This window comes from Lepidochelys kempii, chromosome 8, assembly GCF_965140265.1.
Source record: "Lepidochelys kempii isolate rLepKem1 chromosome 8, rLepKem1.hap2, whole genome shotgun sequence".
NCBI classification, from domain to species: Eukaryota; Metazoa; Chordata; order Testudines; family Cheloniidae; genus Lepidochelys; species Lepidochelys kempii.
In genome coordinates, this window is record NC_133263.1 from 3,031,624 (window position 1) to 3,057,290 (window position 25,667).

General features: G+C 47.2%; 1 protein-coding gene across 1 annotated transcript in view; it reads left to right on the top strand.

The window, feature by feature from the left end:
- Positions 1 to 437: 437 nt before the first annotated feature.
- Positions 438 to 25,667, top strand: part of CLINT1 (clathrin interactor 1) — an 84,121-nt gene continuing 58,891 nt past the window's right edge. The window contains exon 1 of the mRNA XM_073355206.1: positions 438 to 692. Within this exon, the coding sequence (XP_073211307.1) occupies positions 652 to 692 (41 nt within the window). The 5' untranslated portion in view covers positions 438 to 651. The remainder of the gene's footprint in view (positions 693 to 25,667) is intronic.

Here is a 25,667-nt window from a genome sequence, read left to right on the forward strand (position 1 = left end):
ACTTCGATATTATCTGTGAGAATCGTTTTTTAAAACAAATGAAAAAACCGAACTGCGCCAAGGCTGACGAAAGAGGAGCGGGCGGCTGTCTCGCCCAGCGGGGAGGGAGGCGGGACACCCCAGCCTGAGGACTCCGGGGCACTGGGGAGAGAGGCTGTGCTCCGAGGAAGGGGTGCCCCGACGCTGCAGTCCGTCTGCAGACGTGCCATAAATCCCAACGGCAGCCCGTGGAAGGAAGCGATGCCCCCGAAGAAGACAGGCTACCCTTCCCAGACCACCTTGCGAGGAACTCCCACAGTCCTTCCGATTACCCCACGAGGACTACAACTCCCAGCAAGCTTAGCGGGGCAAAAGAGCAATCCCTCCCCCAGCATGCCTTGCGAGGGATAAGGCCGAGAGCGGCTACCGCCGCTCCCCGCCTGGGAGCGGACTACAAGTCCCAGCAGGCCTTGCGGGCATGCGGTAGCGGCTTCCGGAGGCTGGGCCGCGCCGCGCCGCGTCCGTGGGTGCCGTTGAGCTGTGGGGTGAGGAGGCGGCGAGCCGAGGCGGGTCTGGCCTGGCGGTGCCTCGGCGGCGGGGGCCCAGGGAGCGGCGAGCGGGGCTCCGGGCGGCGGAGCAGGGGACGTAGGCCGGGGAGCGCTCTGCGCCGCCATGCTCAATATGTGGAAAGTCCGGGAGCTGGTGGACAAGGCGTGAGTATTATGGGGTGTCGGGGTCTGGGCCTGCGGCCTCGCGCTTACTCCCCCCCCCCCTTCTTGCCCTCCGACGTGGCCGCTGCCCCGCCCCCTGTGGAGCTGGCGGGCGCCTCCCCCCCGTGCCAAGCTGTCTCCTCGTGCTGCCCTCACGGCCCCTTCAGCTGACTTCCCCGTTATGGTTTCTGACCCCATACCCTGTGACTACCCCTTCTACCTCCCTATCCCCCGTGTGCCCCGTCATGGCTGCTGCCCCCTCACAGCCTCGTCTGCCCCCGTCCCCCCACCCCCCCCGTGTGTCCCGTCATGGCTGCTGCCCCCTCACAGCCTCGTCTGCCCCCCCCCCCCCCGTGTGTGTCCCGTCATGGCTGCTGCCCCCTCACAGCCTCATCTGCCCCCGCCCCCCCCCGTGTGTGTCCCGTCATGGCTGCTGCCCCCTCACAGCCTCATCTGCCCCCCCCCGTGTGTGTCCCGTCATGGCTGCTGCCCCCTCACAGCCTCGTCTGCCCCCGTCCCCCCACCCCCCCGTGTGTCCCGTCATGGCTGCTGCCCCCTCACAGCCTCGTCTGCCCCCGCCCCCCCCCCGTGTGTGTCCCGTCATGGCTGCTGCCCCCTCACAGCCTCATCTGCCCCCGCCCCCCCCCGTGTGTGTCCCGTCATGGCTGCTGCCCCCTCACAGCCTCATCTGCCCCCCCCCGTGTGTGTCCCGTCATGGCTGCTGCCCCCTCACAGCCTCATCTGCCCCTGCCCCCCCCCGTGTGTCCCGTCATGGCTGCTGCCCCCTCACAGCCTCGTCTGCCCCCGCCCCCCCCCCGTGTGTCCCGTCATGGCTGCTGCCCCCTCACAGCCTCATCTGCCCCCCCCCGTGTGTGTCCCGTCATGGCTGCTGCCCCCTCACAGCCTCGTCTGCCCCCGCCCCCCCCCGTGTGTCCCGTCATGGCTGCTGCCCCCTCACAGCCTCATCTGCCCCTGCCCCCCCCCGTGTGTCCCGTCATGGCTGCTGCCCCCTCACAGCCTCATCTGCCCCTGCCCCCCCCCGTGTGTCCCGTCATGGCTGCTGCCCCCTCACAGCCTCGTCTGCCCCCGCCCCCCCCCGTGTGTGTCCCGTCATGGCTGCTGCCCCCTCACAGCCTCGTCTGCCCCCGCCCCCCCCCCGTGTGTGTCCCGTCATGGCTGCTGCCCCCTCACAGCCTCGTCTGCCCCCGCCCCCCCCCGTGTGTGTCCCGTCATGGCTGCTGCCCCCTCACAGCCTCGTCTGCCCCCGCCCCCCCCCCCGTGTGTGTCCCGTCATGGCTGCTGCCCCCTCACAGCCTCGTCTGCCCCTGCCCCCCGCCCCCCCCCGTGTGTGCCCCGTCATGGCTGCTGCCCCCTCACAGCCTCGTCTGCCCCTGCCCCCCCACCCCCCCCCGTGTGTCCCGTCATGGCTGCTGCCCCCTCACAGCCTCGTCTGCCCCTGCCCCCCCACACCCCCCCGTGTGTGCCCCGTCATGGCTGCTGCCCCCTCACAGCCTCGTCTGCCCCCGTCCCCCCACCCCCCCCGTGTGTCCCGTCATGGCTGCTGCCCCCTCACAGCCTCGTCTGCCCCCGCCCCCGCCCGTGTGTGTCCCGTCATGGCTGCTGCCCCCTCACAGCCTCGTCTGCCCCTGCCCCCACCCCCCCCCGTGTGTCCCGTCATGGCTGCTGCCCCCTCACAGCCTCGTCTGCCCCCGTCCCCCCACCCCCCCCGTGTGTCCCGTCATGGCTGCTGCCCCCTCACAGCCTCGTCTGCCCCTGCCCCCCACCCCCCCCGTGTGTCCCGTCATGGCTGCTGCCCCCTCACAGCCTCGTCTGCCCCCGTCCCCCCACCCCCCCCCGTGTGTCCCGTCATGGCTGCTGCCCCCTCACAGCCTCGTCTGCCCCCGCCCCCCCCCGTGTGTGTCCCGTCATGGCTGCTGCCCCCTCACAGCCTCGTCTGCCCCTGCCCCCCACCCCCCCCTGTGTATCCCGTCATGGCTGCTGCCCCCTCACAGCCTCGTCTGCCCCCGCCCCCCCACCCCCCCGTGTGTGTCCCGTCATGGCTGCTGCCCCCTCACAGCCTCGTCTGCCCCTGCCCCCCACCCCCCCCCGTGTATCCCGTCATGGCTGCTGCCCCCTCACAGCCTCGTCTGCCCCTGCCCCCCCACCCCCCCCGTGTGTCCCGTCATGGCTGCTGCCCCCTCACAGCCTCATCTGCCCCTGCCCCCCCACCCTCCCCGTGTGTCCCGTCATGGCTGCTGCCCCCTCACAGCCTCATCTGCCCCCACCCCCCTGTGTGTGTCCCGTCATGGCTGCTGCCCCCTCACAGCCTCATCTGCCCCCGCCCCCCCCGTGTGTCCCGTCATGGCTGCTGCCCCCTCACAGCCTCATCTGCCCCCGCCCCCCCCGTGTGTGTCCCGTCATGGCTGCTGCCCCCTCACAGCCTCATCTGCCCCCGCCCCCCCCCGTGTGTGTCCCGTCATGGCTGCTGCCCCCTCACAGCCTCGTCTGCCCCTGCCCCCCCCTCCGTGTGTGTCCCGTCATGGCTGCTGCCCCCTCACAGCCTCATCTGCCCCCACCCCCCCGTGTGTGTCCCGTCATGGCTGCTGCCCCCTCACAGCCTCATCTGCCCCTGCCCCCCCACCCCCCCGTGTGTGTCCCGTCATGGCTGCTGCCGCCTCACAGCCTCATCTGCCCCTGCCCCCCCACCCCCCCGTGTGTGTCCCGTCATGGCTGCTGCCCCCTCACAGCCTCGTCTGCCCCTGCCCCCACCCCCCCCCGTGTGTCCCGTCATGGCTGCTGCCCCCTCACAGCCTCGTCTGCCCCCGTCCCCCCACCCCCCCCGTGTGTCCCGTCATGGCTGCTGCCCCCTCACAGCCTCGTCTGCCCCTGCCCCCCCCCCCCCCCCGTGTGTCCCGTCATGGCTGCTGCCCCCTCACAGCCTCGTCTGCCCCTGCCCCCCCACCCCCCCCCGTGTGTCCCGTCATGGCTGCTGCCCCCTCACAGCCTCGTCTGCCCCTGCCCCCCACCCCCCCCGTGTGTCCCGTCATGGCTGCTGCCCCCTCACAGCCTCGTCTGCCCCCGTCCCCCCACCCCCCCCCGTGTGTCCCGTCATGGCTGCTGCCCCCTCACAGCCTCGTCTGCCCCCGCCCCCCCCCGTGTGTGTCCCGTCATGGCTGCTGCCCCCTCACAGCCTCGTCTGCCCCTGCCCCCCACCCCCCCCTGTGTATCCCGTCATGGCTGCTGCCCCCTCACAGCCTCGTCTGCCCCCGCCCCCCCACCCCCCCGTGTGTGTCCCGTCATGGCTGCTGCCCCCTCACAGCCTCGTCTGCCCCTGCCCCCCACCCCCCCCCGTGTATCCCGTCATGGCTGCTGCCCCCTCACAGCCTCGTCTGCCCCTGCCCCCCCACCCCCCCCGTGTGTCCCGTCATGGCTGCTGCCCCCTCACAGCCTCATCTGCCCCTGCCCCCCCACCCTCCCCGTGTGTCCCGTCATGGCTGCTGCCCCCTCACAGCCTCATCTGCCCCCACCCCCCTGTGTGTGTCCCGTCATGGCTGCTGCCCCCTCACAGCCTCATCTGCCCCCGCCCCCCCCGTGTGTCCCGTCATGGCTGCTGCCCCCTCACAGCCTCATCTGCCCCCGCCCCCCCCGTGTGTGTCCCGTCATGGCTGCTGCCCCCTCACAGCCTCATCTGCCCCCGCCCCCCCCCGTGTGTGTCCCGTCATGGCTGCTGCCCCCTCACAGCCTCGTCTGCCCCTGCCCCCCCCTCCGTGTGTGTCCCGTCATGGCTGCTGCCCCCTCACAGCCTCATCTGCCCCCACCCCCCCGTGTGTGTCCCATCATGGCTGCTGCCCCCTCACAGCCTCATCTGCCCCTGCCCCCCCACCCCCCCGTGTGTGTCCCGTCATGGCTGCTGCCGCCTCACAGCCTCATCTGCCCCCGCCCCCTCCCCCCGTGTGTGTCCCGTCATGGCTGCTGCCACCTCACAGCCTCATCTGCCCCTGCCCCCCCACCCCCCCCGTGTGTCCCGTCATGGCTGCTGCCCCCTCACAGCCTCATTTGCCCCCGCCCCACCCCCCCGTGTGTCCCGTCATGGCTGCTGCCCCCTCACAGCCTCATTTGCCCCCGCCCCACCCCCCCGTGTGTCCCGTCATGGCTGCTGCCCCCTCACAGCCTCATTTGCCTCCGCCCCCCCCCCCCGTGTGTCCCGTCATGGCTGCTGCCCCCTCATCTGCCTCCGCCCCCCCGCCGTGTGTCCCGTCATGGCTGCTGCCCCCTCACAGCCTCATCTGCCCCCCCCCCCCCATGTGTGTCCCGTCATGGCTGCTGCTCCTCTCTCAGCCTTCCCTTCCACCCCATCCCATCATGGCTGATGCCCCTCTGACAACCTCAATGCCTCTCTCTCCTTTAGCTGATCTGTCTCCCTCCCTCCCATTATGAATGCTGATTTGCCCCCACATCATGGCTGCTGCCCCTCTTATCCACCTCTCTTCTAGATGATCTGCCCTGGCTAACTGCTAGTCTTCCCCGCTCCCAAGTTCACTGTCTTTGCAGCTGACCCTTGGTTATTTGGCCCCTGTCATGGGCTCCAGGCCTCTCAGGTGGGAGAGGAAGTGATACACTTAAAAATGACCTGTACTGGAAGAAATCCCCAGAATACTTGCAAAGGTTCATTTCCTCTTCTCTCAAGTTTTCTGCCACTCCCTCCCTCCCCCCCGAATTCACATACTGCACCTTATTGCTACTGTGGCTATAACTGACTCACAGCCTTTAGGCCAGAGCTGGAGTGGGTGGGGAAAAGGCAATCCAGGAAATAACACTCCTTTTGTGAGGACCTTAAAAAACCCCAGATAGTTTAGGGCAAGTCTACACTACAAAATGAAGCTGGTTTAAGTTACATCAACAGACAGCCACCACAGTAGTTAAATTGGTTTTGCACATCCACACTATGCTCCTTGTATCATGTCCTCACAAGGAGTGCTTGCAGTGATTTAACTGTCAGTATGGGGCATTGTGGGATGGCTTCTGAAAGGCAGCAACAGTCAATGTAAGCAATGCAGTGTCTACACTGATGCTGTGTCGACCTGATTACATCGACCTAAGTGCTACTTCTCTTCTGGAGGTGGAATTATTAAGTCAATGTAGTGGGCGAGTTACATTGGTGGGAGCTACATTTTCATGTAGATGCTTACAGAATTAGGTTGATGTAAGGTGCCTTAGGGCAACCTAATATGTAGACTCAGCTATTTGCATAGTTACGTACTGCACATGAGAAATTCTATCACTAGCCTGGCTGCCTTGGTTACTATCATCATGACCATCACCTTTGTCTCATTTTGAAGAATGTAGCAGGACATGAGTTATCACTTAGTGTGTTTCTCTGCCATTCCTTATTTGTTGTGGTGGAGAAAAGACTGAGAATTTCACCCAAAATTTGTCTGTATCAGAGAATGCAGTTTTTATTTAATGGTAAACTTTTTGCAACTTTGCATGAGCTATCAGCTTCAGTACAGGAGTAACTGGATGAAATGCTATAGCCTGCACTATTCAGGTGGTTAGACTACATGATCTAATAGTCACTTCTGACCTTAAAATTTAAGAATCTGTCTTTCAAAACATGACTCTATTTGTTTAATCTTCAGTTACTCTAGTTTGTCTGAACAGTTTTTAACCAGCCTGCTTTAGAAACAGCCAGCTGAAGAGGAACAGCGGTTTCTTATTGACACTGGTTAAGTATTCATTTTGCTTCCTGGTGCACCCTGACCCAGTACACAACTGAGTCTTTTCTAGGACAGGAAACAAAGTTGACATTTAAAATATGCAGAGTGTAAGACTTTTTCTCAGGAAGTTGTTTACCTTTTCTCTGCTGAGTCTCCTTTTTATGACAGCAATTGATTCTTGTCAATGGCGGACACTAGTTTTAATAGATAGAAAAAGTGGTATGTCAGGTTTTGTTGGCCTTCAGTTTCTAGTATTCCTGTGCTGATCTTGAATTCCAGATTTTAAAAAGACATTGTCAGGGATTAGTTTTTGTTGCATAGGTTTTGTTATAAACAAATATACATACACACTTATTTTACTTTCCTAAACATTAATATAGAAGGAAGCTGAGATATTCAGTGAAAGAGCTAGGAATAGAACTCAGTCTCCTTATTCATGTCTAGTGCCATATCCACTGGCTTTGACCATTATAGTAGCTTCTCCACTCTGTTTATTATTAAAAATCAGTCATTCAAAAAATCCTCTATTTCTGCAGTGTCGAATTTTAACAAGAGTAACACTTTCTCCCTTTGAAGAGGGAGAATGGGATTTAAATAAGGAAGTGGCTTGAAATGTGTGCAAGTAACTTGAAAACACAGTTCTGAAAACTTTAATATGAAGTCTTTTGCTTATTTTATCTCCTAGACCTTGGTTCCACATAAAGCTGATTTTGGCCTTCTTACTATTGTAACTTACTGATCTGTTATATAAATTCATACAAAAAGTTTGTTAGAAATATCTTGATAACAAAAGAAGACTTCCATTCAATCATTTATTTCTATTCTTTGTTTGTGATCCACACCACAATGACCTATGTCCTTCACTTTGTCTTTTGCTGGCTTAGAGCTCTGTTTGATCAGTCATCTCAGATGTCAAATTGGAGAACCACTTCTAGACTTTCTAGGCTCTCGTTCTCTAAAAAAGACATTGTGGAGTCAGTAATCATTTGTTGTTAAGTTACTACTATTACTACTTATTTTTTTATTATTTTGTTATTAACATCTGCGTGTGCTAGATGAAATTCCAGAAGAGGTATAAAACACATTCCCTGCCCTGGAGAGTTTATAATCTGAAAATAGACTGGGCATGACAAGAGATGACAGAATAGTTCTTTAGATTATGAAAAGTGCAAATAAAGATCCAAGTTTATAATTAACATTTTTAAGGTATTTACTTTGTATGCTTCCCTCAGTTTAGATAGAAACTGAGTTGTCTAGTTTTACTTTTTGATTTACCTGCACTAGCATCACTTTGCAGTAGTACCTGGATGTCCAAAACGGGGTTAACTTCCCATTGTGTGAGGCACTGTTCATACATATAACAAAAATGTGGTCCTGTCCTCAAAGAGCTCCCATTCCAAGGCACTGATCCTGCAATATTTTAATGTGGGTAGACCCTTGTGCCCACACAGAACCCCATTCACTTGGCTCCATGTTGGTCCAGGGACCCATGCATAGCAAATTGCAGGTTGGGACCCAGGCAGTGGTGGTTGCAAACCAAACACTAAAGAGGAATATTTAAATCCCCCAAAAAAGAAGTTATCTTGATTACTTCAATTTCATGAAAGTATTTCTATTTTAACTGAAGTTTTGTGAGATTTTTGTTTAATAAAGTTGTGATTTTTTATTTTAACTACCTGATCGTATCCCTTTAAGTTTTGGGAAGACACTATTCCAGTTTCCACTGTGTGACCTGAGTATTTTTAGCTATCAATATAACCTTTTAATAGTCTTCACACTTTTTTCTTGTTAAATTTATAGGTTTACTGAGTAGTGGTAAATGAACAATAATTTCATGCCATGTCTTTACTGGCCGGTTGAAAATAGTTTGGGGCCTAAACCAAGTGGTTAATGTAGTTCTGTTGCTATATATGGAGGGGATTTTGCACCTTTAATTTTATCCCGGCTGTCTCTAATTACCACATTTTTCACAGAGATGTTCAGAAGTATTTTAAAACATAGGCTACTAAATATCACAGTCTGTACAAGTATTCCTCAAATGTGTCATATTAGTATGAGGAACTGCCTGTCTGCATAGCTTATTACTGCTTGCAGGCTTCTGACTTGAATTTTCTCATCTTTTTTGGAATAAATTGCTATTTTTGAGTCGTTGTTAACTTGTAAGTAAATTAACATTGGAAAAGATGAAACCTTTTGATTCTGTGAGCTTGTGTCATTTGGAAGTTAGTTTTATTTTTTAAAAAACTAATATTTGAAACAAAACAATAAACTCTTTGACTGCAGCCCTACTGCATTGAGCTGTCATCTTGTTCACTGTCCTACCACCAAACAGGGTTGATTCTGGTCTGCAGAGCTCTCTTCTTCCTGCCGAAGAAAAATCTAGGGTATTGCATGATGTGATCTTGGTGATTCAGGTGGCACCCTCCCCTCTGAGTCATTGCTGAACCAGTGCCCTGGCAGAATGTTATGAAGTGCTGTGCCGTCAGAAACTTAGGTTAAGGTCTACTTCAGTAGTGCTTTTCCAGTATAGCTGTGCTGTTATACTGGCCAATCCTAGTGTAGAGGCAGCTGATACCAGCAAATCTGTGCTTTTGTTGGTCTTGTTTATTTAAGCCCAGCCCCTACAACTAAAATCACCTATGCCATCAAAAGCACAATTTTGTTGGCATAATTGTCTACAGTAGGTTTTTTTGCCAGCGTAGCTATTTCAGTCAAGTCACACCTCATCACATGACAAGAGTTTGTAGTGGGAACCTGGCCTTAGTCTCTTGGGTGAAACATACATTTTAGGCCTTGATGTTAGCCAATTTTAACTATGGGGACTGAATATTTTGTAAATATTATGTATCTTGAAATTTCCTTTTTTCAGTTTTGTTGTGTGCAATGCTTCATATTCTATAAAAGGTTTTTCCAGAGAAGCTTGTAAAGGAAAGTTTAAACCAAGACACAGTCCAAAAAAAACCCCTGTCATTCAACTAACTGTAGCTCACGAAAGCTCATGCTCAAATAAATGTTTTAGTCTCTAAGGTGCCACAAGTCCTCCTTTTCTTTTTGCGGATACAGACTAACACAGCTGCTACTGTAAAACACAAACTAGAGGTCACCAAGTGAAATTAATAGGCAGCAGATTTAAAACAAACAGGAAGTATTTCTTCATGCAACGCAGAGTCAACCTGTGGAACTCTTTGCCAGAGGATGTTGTGAAACCAAGACTATAACAGAGTTCAAAAAAGAACTAGATAAATTCATGGAGGATAAATCCATCAATGGCCATTAGCCAGGATGGGCAGGGATGGTGTCCCTAGCCTCTGTTTGCGAGAAGCTGGGAATGGGCAACATGGGATGGATCACTTGATTCCCTGTTCTGTTCATTCCCTCTGGGGCACCTGGCATTGGCCACTGTCGGTAGACAGGATACTGGGCTAGATGGACCTTTGGTCTGACCCAGTATGGTTATGTTCTTAAGATCCCTTGGTGTACTTTTCAAAGGAATGGAAATGTTAGCTCTAGTATCCTTGCCAAATTCTAATTTAGGTAGTTGTACATATGTTTCGACTTCCCAAATCCCTCTTCTGCTTTCAGTTGGATACAGTATTCTTAATTTACTGTCCTGAATGAACTGTTTGCATATTGTTGCTTTGCCCTGTTTAAACAACAAATGTGTTCTTCCCCTGAAGTGGCTGCATTTAAAGTAGTTTGGATACGATTCCTATGTGTTTGTGTTTCTATAGTTTGCAAAACAGTTTGGGATCCTGTGGGGGGAATAAAAGCTGATGCATAAATATAACATGTCATTGTAACTTTGTGTGTTGTCTAAGAAGCTCCCATCACAGGCTTTTAGAGCACATTGATAACTTGTTCCCTCCATCCTACTTAACCTTGGACCTACTGTGACAAGCAACAATCAGATCTAAATCTGTTGACTTTATAGCCAGGGGTTTCACTTTCTGCAGCATTTCATTATTTTACTGCTCTGAGCTTCTGTTATCTCCTGAATGCCCATGGCTTTTGGAGTGAGAAATGAATTGATAATAGTACAAAATGTTAGACAATCTGATTTTATCAATTTAAAAATTAACATTCTCCTATAAGGAGAAAGTAATCGTGAAATAAGAGGTTTGGAAGATCTAAAACCAGGAATGGCCTAGACAAAGTAGGTGTCACACTGAAAAATATGAATGTAATGAGCACAGGATGATCCAAATGTTTTCAGACTGTTTTCATTTGGATTACAGTTTAGATGTATGAGTTAGTGGTACAGAGGATTGGTAGCTAGAAGATTGGTCACTACTCTGCTCATGTTTTGGAGATACTTGGATATAGGGGTTAATTAAAAGGGTGAGGGAGATCTTGAATTCTAAATTCCCTGCCCTTATATAGTTTCCCCCCCCCCCCCCGTAGATGGGTTCTGATCCCATAGTTACATAATCAGTCTTGGAGGACATCATAGAATTGCTTTGGAGCTTTGATAGTTGAAACTTGACCATACCCCTCCCCAGGGTGAAAGTGTCACCTACACAACACTTCAACATGCCTCCTCGCTGTTGGCTATAGAGGTAAATGCATATATATAGCTCTACTCTCACGTGACAGTGTATAGTTCCATATCACTGTAGGCCCTACTTCAAGTGGGATATTTATGGAAACATATTTCTCTATTACTGTCCTGCCAAATATATGCATTTAGGTAACTTCTGTGTTTTGATATGCAGAGCAAGTGTGTATGTCCCTGTTTAGAATGGGTAGTAACGTCTGCACTAGTATTAAGTGCTCAGCTCTGTAGAGTGAGACAATGGTAATGAACGCTAGTACTCTGGAGTTCCTGGCACCTAGTCGCATGTGCTTGTATATCTGCCCGTGTTAAGTCTGCACCATGTTTAGTGATTAAATAGTATTGCTTATCAGTAGTTTACCCTACAGTTATATGGCTTATATTTCACTTTCAACTCCCTGTTGCTTATATTTTTTTGCTGATGTGTGACCAAGATGTAAGTAGGGCCTTACCATTACCCCACTGTGTGATTTAAGTCACCTCATTTAACTACTTTCAGCAGGTTTTTCCTTATGCCTGTAATTGTTGAGCTTGTTAACAGGCAGTTTTCTTTTTGGTTTATGGATTTGTCCACCCAGAGTATTCAGCCCTTCCATGACTGAGTTATTGCTCATTGGCTTAGTAATAGCAGGTATTATGGTAAATGGTCTGTCACATGATATATCCAACTGAAGGGTAAATAACTGTCTAATACTTATCTACAGCTGTCTGACCTTCCTGTAAACTCCCCTCTAGCTCCAGGGTCATTTCATTTTACCTTATATTTAAGATTTATTTTGTTCTGCATAAGTATGATCTCTAGAGCAAGGAGCATATTGATCACTGTATGTAAGGGATAGTTAACCCTCACTGCATGAGTTATCCTCCCATTGCTGCTTTATGAAACCTCCTGGTGATAACTGCTTTAACAGTGAGCGTTTTGTATCCTTATTACAAGCAAGGTGATTGTTACTGTCTCCATCCTTAAATGTACTTTTCTTCTCTGCTCTTCAGTCCTTCTGAGAGAGAGAAGGAATGTAGTGTTGGGATTGAGAAGAAAGATCATTCTGAAGCTATATGATACATACAAGCACAGAGTGTAACTGTGTTTGCTGAGCACGGCTGTCACAGGCAGCATCTTTCCCAGAGCCTTTGTTTCTTGTAGGGCTGAATGAACAGCTTAATAACAAAGAGAACAGTTCCAGCTTAATTTCAAGTAGTCACTCTACCTACTCGTCTACCTTTCTAAATGAATCCCTCTAGTTACTAGTGCATGTCATTTAATATTGTACTATAAATTACTCATTTTTGAAAGAACACACATTCTGCACCTCTGTGCCCATGCGCTGTTTTTGTGGCAAAGCTTTTTTTCTCTATCCAAAATGTACCAGTAAATTATCGCCCAGAAAATAAGAGGTAGATGAAAGAAAGTGAAGCAATATTTTTAATGCAAGATAAGTGGGTGTAGTCATATACACACAAATATATACATGTATTATACAAAATAGGTTTGAGTGCAGAACACTTGGTTTACATGAATACCCAAAAAACTGAGTAAATCGTGGTAATCATTAAAACATTAATTATTTTTTCCCCTCTACAATGAAGCTGTATTTCACCCTTTTGGTGTGGTTCTGTGTTGCTAAATTACTCTGATTCCTCAGTTTCCAGGGATCAGTGAAATCTTTCCTCTGCCAACTTGGAAAGGAAATAAAACCATATGCTTCTGGGCAAAGGCCTACAACCTCTGCTGGGGTAAGGAAGAATCATGTCTGCTGGCAAGTTATTCCATAATTGCCTATTACAGGGTTTCTTAAACCTTCTATTTGAAGCCTCTGCCTGTCATATGGGGTATTGGACTTGGATGGACCGCAATTGGATCCAGTATGGCAATTTCTATGGTTTAAGATCTTGAAATACCTGACCTTCAATATTAATGAAATCTTATGGTTCATGCAGACAAGTGAAGGTAGCTCTAATTGCCTGGTATTTATAAGGATGGTTAGGATGGCTTGAAGAAATTACTTTCCAAAATGTGCCCCTTTGTCCCTTAACATACTACCTTGTGTGCATTCGTAGGCATTGTACCACTGATGATTTGTAACCTCTTGTACTAAGACCTGCCATACGTAATTGCATTTAATGGGTAACGGCATTCTGTGGTGTTAGAATGTTCAGCCAGTGGAGTGATCTAATTGGGCACATAATTTTAAATTTAAAAAGGCAGTTGTGATCAGGAAGACTTTAGGAAGCTTGTGTGTCATAACTCATCCACTCAAGCTTTATTCCTGTGATGGCTTGATCTTAGAGCTCCTTAATTATTATTTATTTGTATTTCTATCGTTCCTCAGAGCCTAGTTATAGAACAGGACCCAATTTGGTTGAAACTCTTACCCTTGTATGGAGTGTAAAAATACAACACTTAGAACCAATAGAAGCACTGTATGTACTGTATGCTAATCTTAGTTCGAGTGCCTGATCTAAGCATCTTTAGAGTGCTCTTCAGACATGAGCTAACTTTGACATCGCTCAAGTAGCTAAGCCTTGCTTTCATTTTATGGCAAAGGGAAGTCAGGCGGAGGTGAAGTGCCTTGCCCAGCACTACACAGTGTGAGAGCAGTAGAACCAGGATTAAAACTCAGATGTGCTTTGCTCCCAGTGCTGTGCTATTTCCTCCAGATATGCTGCCTACCACAGTGCGTTATAAATAGTGTGTTGTACACATGCTTTCTTCCCAAAAGCCTAATTTCTTTCCATTGTATACATTTCTAATCAGGATTGCTCCTTTCCAAGTAATCTATACATAAACATCGCAGCTGTAACTAAATCATTTGAATTCCAAAGGAAGAATCCTGCACTCAGATGCTGTGTATGCACCCTCTAATTTCAGCTTCTAACTAAACTATGCAGCACCTGCTTTTTGTCTTTATTTTTTTTCCCATGTGTGACAGCATAGACTGCCATGATCTGTTTCAGTGGAAACCTTAAAGTGAGGATCCATTGGTGCCTGGCTTTCTCTTCCCCTTGGGTGAACAGTGAGCACATTTACAGAGTTTAGAGGTAGAGCTGGCTGATGGCCATTTCTCTTCCTCATTTTCTGGAAGCAACATAATAATGAGGCAGATGCAAAAAATTATGAATCCCTCTGAATTGCTCCTAACTGGAATAGCTTTGCTTCGTTGTAAGATTGGCTTTATGGCAACGTTAGGAAAGAGAAGAGATCCTCTTGGCCTCTGAGGTGAGTAAATTGTGTGTACCCTGATAGGTGAGTGGGATATCGGATTTAGTGATGGATCCATGTCAGAACTCAGTAATAAAAACAAGAGATTTCCTTGATAGTAGGGAATGGTGCTTTCCCACCCCCACAAATCGGGAGTGTGAGCCTGCTTTTGTTTTCTCAGTCAGTCTTTAAATAAAAAGAATACTTGAATGGCTGAAAGACCATTAAGAGAGGAGTGCTCAGCTGTAAATTAGTGGTGACTGAAAGCATAATGATAGTGCTGTCCCTTTTCCATGCCAAAAAATATCAATGTGCATTTCTGTTTTCACGTGCCACTTTAAAACGCAGCCTTTGTATGCTTGAGATTTAAATCTTTCTACTTACTTTAATTAGTTTTGATTGTTCTCCTGTTTCAAAATTGGAAAATGGTTTACAAAATAGAAAAACAGAATAAAAATACTTGATTAGCTCTAACTTCCAGTGTGTAAAGTGACAATTTGAAAATAGAGATGTTTTCGAGAGAGAGAGAGCTTCTACTTTTTTCTGAGCAACCGTGTTAAAGGCATCTGATCAATCACTTTTACTAAAAAACAAACAACCCCTTTCCTCCAAAACCTCATAACTTGTTGAACAAAGTAATATAAAATCCAGTTACCAATAATGAAGACATAAATAGCAGATCACCATTTTTCCCTCGATGCACATACATAACTCTAATTGTTCGTGACAGTTATGTACATGTATCAGTGGGAGAAAAGAACCTGCACTTCAACTATGGACTGCTAGAGAAACCAGTAGTATATAGCGAGCGTCTTGAACTCAAACTACTTTTTCGAGTAGTGTCCCTATGGGTGCTCTACTTCAGGTGCACATTGCACCTCTTGAGCCCTTGATTGGAGAGTTCGAGCTAGCAGCGTCCATATGATGACCTTCACATGTGCCCTGTACTTCCTCATGGCAGACCCTGAGGCTATATAGAGGTGTGTGACAAAGCTGCCCTCAGTTTCTTCTCTACCGCGTTGGTCTGAGAGGGAACCCTACCACACCCACCTAGAGCATACTCGGCCTTCTGTTTTTTCTTGCAGTTAGGTAGTTGTAAGGAAGGGCTCGTCTTCACTACTGTGAAGATCGATGCTGCTGCAGTTGATGTAGGTGGTGTCAATTTAGGTGGTGTCAATTTAGTTGGTCTAGTGAAGACTCGCTCAATCAACAGCAGAGTGCTCTCCGGTCGACTCCAGTACTCCAGCTCCCTGAGAAGAGTAAGGTAAGTCGACCAGTGAGCGTCTCCCGTCAATGCAGTGCAGCAAATATACTGGGGTAAGTTATTGATGTAGCTGGAGTAGCATAACTTAGGTTGACTTACCCTGGTAATGAAGACAAGTCCTTAGTGTTCAGTATAGTGGGTTTTTTGGTTTTTTGGTTTTTAGGATTTCCCCCCCTCTAATCCCTCCAAGAGAATTGTCTTCTCCTGGCAGGACATGCCTGGCTTGCCAGAGTTCAAACACTGCCTCTCTTCTCGGGAGGCTCTATGGGTAAGCAACAGGTACGCCAAGTGTGTCCATTGCCTGGGGGATTCCCATGTCTCCCAGAAGTAATTCTGTTTGGCTCTTATGTCCAGAGCAAGGAAGAACAGTGAGATAAAGCTCAAACTGCTAGCCATGGAATACACCTTTCAAGCCATGGAATACACCCCAAGCCAGGTCAGGAGCCTGCCGCCCCTCTCCCCCCCATACATCTGTCCCCGGATAGATCCAGTGCCCCATCAATCTCAGGGCATGGTTCCTCTGAGAAAGGAAAGTCTATGAAACCCACTGGGAAGACTCCCAGAAAGAGGACTGTGGACTCTCACTCTAAGGAGCCTGCTCCAAAAAAGACCACATCACTGGTAAGATCCTCTGTCTCTGAAGGTAGCATTGAGTCTGAGGACTCTTCCTCTAGTACAGCAGGCCTGTGGAGCCCTGCAGCTCCAAGGAGAGGATGCATGGCTCCAATAGGGCACCAATGCTCTCCACCAGTAAGGAGAACAAACACAGAGAACCGTTGAGTTCGGCCTGAAGCATCAGCCATTGGTGCTGACACACGCCTCAATCCAGCCATCAATATTGATGCAGGCAGCTCAGCTGCGAGTTCCTGTGCAAGTGGTACCATCGGTACTGAGCAAGCAATGGCATCTAATATCTACAATGCCTGTACTATGCCCATCGTCCTCAATGCTGTTGGGAATTCCTATACTTGAGGTACCTCTCAGTGTTGGAAGAACCAGAGTCCTGTTGACAGGTACTGAATGTCTCTCGTTACAGAGGCCTCTGTCACTGAGCAGCCATCGCATGGCCCAGGGTTCTCCTCCATCCTCAATTGCTTCCTGACCTCCCCCATTGGAAGATGTGTAAGAAGATGATTCCCAGTAGGTCTCCTTGGTTCCAGGGAGGGTTCTCCTATGTAACGCTTTAGGAATTTGCTTTTAGCCAGCCACAGGGAGGAGCTTGCAGGTGACCAAGGATGGTAGAACCAGCTTTGCATGCAGCTCCGCATCTTTGCAGACCCATAATGGCTGTATTGGGACCTGTGGGCTACCTGTCGGCACCAATTTAAGAGACATGTGTCATCCCCCAGGGAGACCAAGGTTTCACATCCTCCTCCCCACCCATCCCCCCACAACAGGTGGAAACTTTCAAAGAACAGGAAGCTAGGGCAGAAGAAGTTGTCACCCTTGACACTCCTATTTCATCATCACCGGATGAGACTGTTATGCCTCCACCACCTTCCATGGCTGATGACTTCAGGCAGTTTCAGGACCTCATTAGAAGGGTAGCAGATACTCTGCAGATCCTGCTGGAGGAGGTCAAGGATCTTCAAAACAAGCAGCTGGATACCTTGCAGTTGGCAACACCCTCCAGAGTGAATCTACCTGTTAATGAGGCACTCCTAGACCTGACTAAGATGGTATGGCAAATGCCTGCCATTATTCCGCAATGTGCATACTAATGTGTTCAGCTCTCTCATTGGTCTACCTCTATCTTTCTTGCAGCATGTCTCTCATCTTACTGACATCGCAGTCGTCTGTATTCACAGGAAACCGATAAAGGTAGACGGAGGAGATGTATATTTTGAGTTGTGTGAGGGCTTTAACTTCCCAGCTCGACTTGGAATAAATGGATATTGTTTAGCTAAAGTCCTTCACACTTGAGAATGTGCTCCTTAGACAGAGATGGTAGTGCATCTGGGATTACAAAGGTCACTCACATAAAGAAGTCCAACAGTTTCTTTAAAGACTAATTTTATTTCTCCCTGTTCATACCCTGTTTCTGAAGAGTAGAGCCAAACTATTGAGTATCTTTTTAGAGAGAATGTCAGTTTGGAATTTTGCCTCAGTGTCCTCAGTTGGGACCGTACTAAGCTTAAAGAAAGCAATCCAAATAACTAGGTTTCAATTAATCTAGTTTCAACTGATTAAGTAACATATTTTGATATTTCCCAGACTGGGTAATCACTTTGGGTATGACTGTGCTGCAACTGGGAGGTGTGATTCCCAGTCCAGATACTCTCATTAGCTCAGCTTGAGCTAACATGCAAAAAATCACCTTGTGGATGTTGCACCATAGGCTAGCCACCTGAACTCAGACCAAGGGGTTGGGGAAGCTTGGACTCAGGTGGCTAGCCCAAACGGCCATCAGTGTCAGCTAGGAATCGCTTCCCAGTGTAGACATAACCTTTGAGATCTGTAAGTACAATGGAGACTTTCATGACTGAATAATTCCATCAATAGGCCTAAGTGAAGCCAGTGTAAAAACACATACTAAGGGCATGGCTACACTGGAAACTTCAAAGCACTCCCATGGGAACGCTCCTGGTACTCCACCTCCACAAGGGGATTAGCTCTGAGCGCTGGGAGCATGGCTCCCAGCGCTCGGGCTTGTCTATACTAGCAGCTCAGACTTGCTGCACTCGGGGGTGATTTTTCACACTCCTGAGCCAGCAAGTTAGAGCGCTATAAAATGTAAGTATAGACAAGCCCTAAGAGTTTTAAGGAATTTTGCAACCTCAAAAGGGACTCCCCTACTCTGTCCCCGAAGGGCAAGGATTATAAAGATGGGGTAGTGCAGAAATATTTAATGTCTAGGTTGTGACGAGGTGGTTTTTGGTCTCTAGAAGAGTTGCTCTTAGTAATGTTTTAGGACAGTTGTGCATGTCACAATGATTACAACTTTAGACTTGGCCACACTTTCTTAGGGCTGCATCTTCCTTATCACACATCACTGCTTCAGACTTCTGACTTTGTTTACCCAATGTTTGTTGCATTCTCATCCCAGCCACTCTTTTGGGTTGAACACGCCATTATTTCTGGTTTATCTTGGGCACTTCTGCTAATTTGTGAAAACAGCAGCAAACTGAAGTAGATGATCACACATTTGGCGACTAAAATTTGATTTAGCAGCTGTGCAGATAGCCACATATGAGACACTTTCAACTCGAGTTCTAAGCTAACGTAAATAGTGTTCGAAGCACTGGAGGGATGTACTTTAATTTTTCTTGTTTTAGGGTTGATGAATCATTAACAAACCAGTACTTTGTGTAGAATAGTATTTTTGAATAGATAAGTAAATCTTTTTGGACATGGATCAGATTGTCATTAGGTTCCAGCTAGTGTGATACCAAGCCACTGTAGAGTGTCTGTGTTTTAAGGAAGCTTTCTATGATACTCTTAAAGTGTATTCCATATCATAGAATCATAGAATATCAGGGTTGGAAGGGACCCCAGAAGGTCATCTAGTCCAACCCCCTGCTCAAAGCAGGACCAATTCCCAGTTAAATCATCCCAGCCAGGGCTTTGTCAAGCCTGACCTTAAAAACCTCTAAGGAAGGAGATTCTACCACCTCCCTAGGTAACGCATTCCAGTGTTTCACCACCCTCTTAGTGAAAAAGTTTTTCCTAATATCCAATCTAAACCTCCCCCACTACAACTTGAGACCATTACTCCTCGTTCTGTCATCTGCTACCATTGAGAACAGTCTAGAGCCATCGTCTTTGGAACCCCCTTTCAGGTAGTTGAAAGCAGCTATCAAATCCCCCCCTCATTCTTCTCTTCTGCAGGCTAAACAATCCCAGCTCCCTCAGCCTCTCCTCATAACTCATGTGTTCCAGTCCCCTAATCATTTTTATTGCTCTTCGCTGGACTCTCTCCAACTTATCCACATCCTTCTTGAAGTGTGGGGCCCAAAACTGGACACAGTACTCCAGATGAGGCCTCACCAATGTTGAATAGAGGGGAACAATCACGTCCCTCGATCTGCTCGCTATGCCCCTACTTATACATCCCAAAATGCCATTGGCCTTCTTGGCAACAAGGGCACACTGCTGACTCATATCCAGCTTCTCGTCCACTGTCACCCCTAGGTCCTTTTCCGCAGAACTGCTGCCTAGCCATTCGGTCCCTAGTCTGTAGCTGTGCATTGGGTTCTTCCGTCCTAAGTGCAGGACCCTGCACTTATCCTTATTGAACCTCATCAGATTTCTTTTGGCCCAATCCTCCAATTTGTCTAGGTCCTTCTGTATCGTATCCCTCCCCTCCAGCGTATCTACCACTCCTCCCAGTTTAGTATCATCCGCAAATTTGCTGAGAGTGCAATCCACACCATCCTCCAGATCATTTATGAAGATATTGAACAAAACCGGCCCCAGGACCGACCCTTGGGGCGCTCCACTTGATACCGGCTGCCAACTAGACATGGAGCCATTGATCACTACCCATTGAGCCCGACAATCTAGCCAGCTTTCTACCCACCTTATAGTGCATTCATCCAGCCCATACTTCTTTAACTTGCTGACAAGAATACTGTGGGAGACCGTGTCAAAAGCTTTGCTAAAGTCAAGAAACAATACATCCACTGCTTTCCCTTCATCCACAGAACCAGTAATCTCATCATAAAAGGCGATTAGATTAGTCAGGCATGACCTTCCCTTGGTGAATCCATGCTGGCTGTTCCTGATCACTTTCCTCTCATGCAAGTGCTTCAGGATTGATTCTTTGAGGACCTGCTCCATGATTTTTCCAGGGACTGAGGTGAGGCTGACTGGCCTGTAGTTCCCAGGATCCTCCTTCTTCCCTTTTTTAAAGATTGGCACTGCATTAGCCTTTTTCCAGTCATCCGGGACTTCCCCGGTTCGCCACGAGTTTTCAAAGATAATGGCCAATGGCTCTGCAATCACAGCCGCCAATTCCTTCAGCACTCTCGGATGCAACTCGTCCGGCCCCATGGATTTGTGCACGTCCAGCTTTTCTAAATAGTCCCTAACCACCTCTATCTCCACAGAGGGCTGGCCATCTCTTCCCCATTTTGTGATGTCCAGCGCAGCAGTCTGGGAGCTGACCTTGTTAGTGAAAACAGAGGCAAAAAAAGCATTGAGTACATTAGCTTTTTCCACATCCTCTGTCACTAGGTTGCCTCCCTATCATCCTCACCAGTTTGATATAGACTGCATATTTATTGTGTAGCAGAAAATAGCTGGCCCATCTAGGATACAATTAGAAATGTTAAAATGACAGGATTAGTTAGAATTTCTCAAACTTCTTAAAATACACAGCCCAGCCTCATTAATCTGCAGCAATGATAAGAAGACCTAATATGGATTAGGGAGCATGCTCCTCTCCTTGTTTGCCCTATCCCTGCCCCCAAAACAGCAACTGATATTCAACTCATTTATCACTTGAGTGCCACCTGACATGCAGCGTCACACACACAAGGTAGGATTTCTTGTCTTTAAAAAGAAAAGGAGGACTTGTGGCACCTTAGTCTCTAAAGACCTCCTTTTCTTTTTGCGGATACAGACTAACACAGCTGCTAGTCTGAAACTTGTCTTTTAAGTGGGACTTGGTGGGGGGGGAGCACTGTGGAAGACTGGAAAGGGACAGGAAGTGATTTTGGGGGTTGTGTTCTATTGAGGTTCTAAAACTTCTTAAAATATTCAAATTCATTTTGGAATGAATTTGATACGGTCAGAATCTCCCCTTAGATGGGGATCTCACTGAAGTCGGTAGCTGCGTGTGCATCTCTGAAGCATGAAAGAAAGCTGTAATTTTTCATGATGCTTTCTAGTCACCATATGATGATGTGAAGTAAGGCTGAAAGAATCTGCTTTTCAATTAAGCCTTTAAAATACTAAACATTCAGGCTGTTGCATGGTAAATTAATAATCTTTTTGGTGACATCATAATATAGTTTTACTTGCAGTAACTTGGAAACTTAGAAATCCAAAACTTTCTAATTGGAAACTGGGTTCTCATTCCTATTTTCCATCATTATACTTCCATCATTATATTCCATCAAAATGACAATTCGTTTGGTTAATTATGCAAAATAATATAAACATATTATAGCAATTTACCTAGCACAATTGCAATGATCAGATTTTAGAACAGTAGAACACCAGAGTTAAACCAGTCAATCACACCTCATTTGAAACTGGACAGCGCAGCAGCAGAAACCAAACAAAAAACACACACAAAAACCTACCAAATACTGAACAGTAATACTGGGGGTTTATAAACATAAACTACTAAAAAAAAAAAAAAAGGAAAAGTTTAAATTTTTTTTGACAAGATAAGGAGATGGTTTCTATGCTTTTCATTTAAATTAAGATAGTTAATAGCAATATTTTTCTTCAGCATAGTAAAGTTTCAAAGCTGCATTAAGTTAATGTTCAGTTGTAAACTTTTGAAAGAACAGCCATAACGTTTTGTTTAGTGTTACGAACGTTTCAGAGTTACAAACCACTTCCATTCCCAAGTTATTCGTTCCTCTGAGGTTTACTGTATGTGCAAATCTTCCCATTAATTTGTAAGTTTTTATATCTGATCATAGTTAAAACATTTAAATAATTTTTCAAGTCTGTTGCTTCATCTCAGATTTTCCTCTTTTCATTGTACTTGCAGGCAGAAACTAGAAACTGGGGCTATGACGGAAATGAAACCACCTTATGTTGTCTTTTGAGGATTTAATTGTTTGCTCTCCTAGTGGAACCATTTTAATAAATGATACCTCTGAAAGGAGAGGAAACTTCACATTGTCCTTCTATATGAGCATTTTAAAAAACTATTTTGTGTATATAATATTGACAGCCAAGCTTTGCAATACAAAAGAATATTTATCTTCAGTGATCACCATAAGGTATTTGTAATGTATTTTTAGCTCTGTCTCAGTTAAGTTCTCTCTCCCCCACTGTCTCCCCCCACCCCAAAAAAAAAAAAAGTTTCAAGAGCGACTGATGTATATAGATATCTCTTATCCTGGATGTTCCATTGTCACAATTTTATTTGTATGCAATTTGTCTGGCATATTTGAGTGTGAACCAATGGAGGTGGACTGTAGCCATTCATATAAGATCCTCTGGTTTGTTACATCTTATGAAATAACTTTCTCCAACTCTATAAAATAAAAGGATTTGTAGGTTGTGACTCTGCTTTACTGAAATCTTAAAGGTAAACAGAAGTATTGAGCTAATTGAGTATATTGAGAGTTGGTAACTGCGTCTTTTGTTATCCTTAATTGGCTATTCAGGGAGTGGGAAAGCAAAATTATAGTAATCCAAATTCATCAGAGAACAGAGGAAAAATCTGAAACAGGAGAAGATTGGGCAGCAGTGTTTTTTTGCTGCTGTTCTTTAAAGGTGCTCCTTTTGATAAAAGGATGAAGATTTAAAAAAAATTGTGCTATTGTACATTGGGATGTTCCAGACCATTGGGTTCAAATATATTTAAGATGTATCTGAATATTGTTCCCAGTATGCATTTGAAACAATAATGTTTACTTAGGAAGCTAAAATTTTGCATGCAGAGATTACTCAGGCTTAGGGTTTTTTTTTAATGTGAAAATTCTGTTATATTTTTCTAAGGGAGAACTTGGATTCAGACAGACCCATTTATGGCAGACTGGATTAAAATGTTATGGCCAAGGAATAGATTCTGAAAGTAAGGTTATAGTGAAAACAACGTCTGGAATCTTAGGGGCTGCCTAGATACAACACTTAAAGTAAACTAGAGTAGAGTGTTCCTAGAATATCCAGAGGGAAGAGGACAAGAAAATATACTGCCTCCTTATAAAATATCTGGAGTTCTTTTTAACTTAAGAAAAGGTTTGTAGTATAACTCATTACATAATATCTCTTCTAGAGAAGAAGGAATATATTCCATTCTCCGGAAAACTTGTTTCATTTTAGTTTCAGCTGTCTTGGCTTGATCTACAGTTTTTGTACAGATTTAACTATTTTGGTTGTGGGGGGGTGACTTTTTAAACCTAAATCAGAGGTCCCCAAAGTGTGCTGCAGCTCCTTTCCTGGCCTGGGGGCAAGGCCAGGAGCAGACCTGCAGCTGGCCACAGGTCTGGCTGCACCCTGATCCCACCCTAAGCCGTGGCCCCGCTCCCAGACCCATCCCTAGCTGTGGCCCCCTTACCCCAGTTCATATTACACCCCCACACACAGCTGCAGTCCCACTCCAGGGGGGGCGGGGGAGGAGGGGAGGTGAGGCAAGGACAGCGGTGGGGGGGGGACAACCCTCAAAAGTTTGGGGTTTGCAGACCTAAATAGTTAAAGCAGTATACCCCCAACATTGGACTAGATTATACCAGTAGGAAGGTGTAAGTTATGCAGGTGTAAGTTATTCTCCTAACTGTGTCAACACTCAGGGTTTGTACTGTTTTTAACTATACAGGCATAGCTAAGGTGGCAGAGTTTTTGTGTTCATAAGCCCTAAGTGTTAGTGCAGACCAGCTTGGGTGTAAATTCTAATATACACGAGTGTGGTGTGAACATGATTGGTGCATACTAAAAGTCTTCTAGTGTATGTTGACATAGTACTGTTTGAAATAGAACTACATCAGTGCATGCTAGGGAACTTTCAGCGTGCATCAACGGGCCCAGTTAGTGCACAGCACACTGGTGTGCACTATAGTTTACATCCCAGCTGGTGCACATCAACATGCAGTGTAGACAAGACCTTAGTATTTTGCAGCATAGCCTCTCTGCAGAATGTCTGAGCCAGTGCCGGGGCACTAAAAAATGAGTAAAAAGAAAAGGAGTACTTGTGGCACCTTAGAGACTAACCAATTTATTTGAGCATAAGCTTCCGTGAGCTACAGCTCACTTCATCGGATGCATACTGTGGAAAGTGTAGAAGATCTTTTTATATACACACACACCATGAAAAAATACCTCCTCCCACCCCACTCTCCTGCTGGTAATAGCTTATCTAAAGTGATCACTCTCCTTACAATGTGTATGATGATCAAGTTGGGCCACTTCCAGCACAGATCCAGGTTTTCCATTTGTGAGAGTGTTGGGTCATCCTTCAAATCTTGGGAGACAGGCCAGTCCTTGCCTACAGACAGCCCCCCAGCCTGAAGCAAATACTCACCAGCAACCACATACCACACAACAGAACCACTAACCCAGGAACCTATCCTTGCAACAAAGCCCGTTGCCAACTGTGCCCACATATCTATTCAGGGGACACCATCACAGGGCCTAATAACATCAGCCACACTATCAGAGGCTCGTTCACCTGCACATCCACCAATGTGATATATGCCATCATGTGCCAGCAATGCCCCTCTGCCATGTACATTGGTCAAACTGGACAGTCTCTACGTAAAAGAATAAATGGACACAAATCAGATGTCAAGAATTATAACATTCATAAACCAGTCGGAAAACACTTCAATCTTTCTGGTCACGTGATTACAGACATGAAAGTTGCTATATTACAACAAAAAAACTTCAAATCCAGACTCCAGCGAGAAAATGTTGAATTGGAATTCATTTGCAAATTGGATACAATTACCTTAGGCTTGAATAGAGACTGGGAGTGGCTAAGTCATTATGCAAGGTAACCTATTTCCCCTTGTTTTTTCCTACTCCTCCCCCCCCCCCCAGACGTTCTTGTTAAACCCTGGATTTGTGCTGGAAATGGCCCACCTTGATTATCATACACATTGTAAGGAGAGTGATCACTTTAGATAAGCTATTACCAGGAGGAGAGTGGGGTGGGAGGAGGTATTTTTTCATGCTTTGTGTGTATATAAAAAGATCTTCTACACTTTCCACAGTATGCATCCGATGAAGTGAGCTGTAGCTCACGGAAGCTTATGCTCAAATAAATTGGTTAGTCTCTAAGGTGCCACAAGTACTCCTTTTCTTTTTGCGGATACAGACTAACACGGCTGTTACTCTAAAAAATGAGTAGTGATGTTTGAGACTGGAAGAGTACCTGTTGATATCTCCATCACGTAACTAGCCAGCATATTGACCTGAATGTAATAAGGGGTTATTAAAAGATGTATGAAATGAAAAATTTCAAGTTGTTGAGTTGTTCAGCTCCCATTTAATAGATTTATGCTGAAAAACCTCTTTATGTCAGCAAATTGGGTGTAATCAGGCTAAAATTAACTAGATCACGAAGTGAGACCACGGACTATTGCTTTATCTGAACTAGTATTTCAGCTTCTTCAAAACTCTA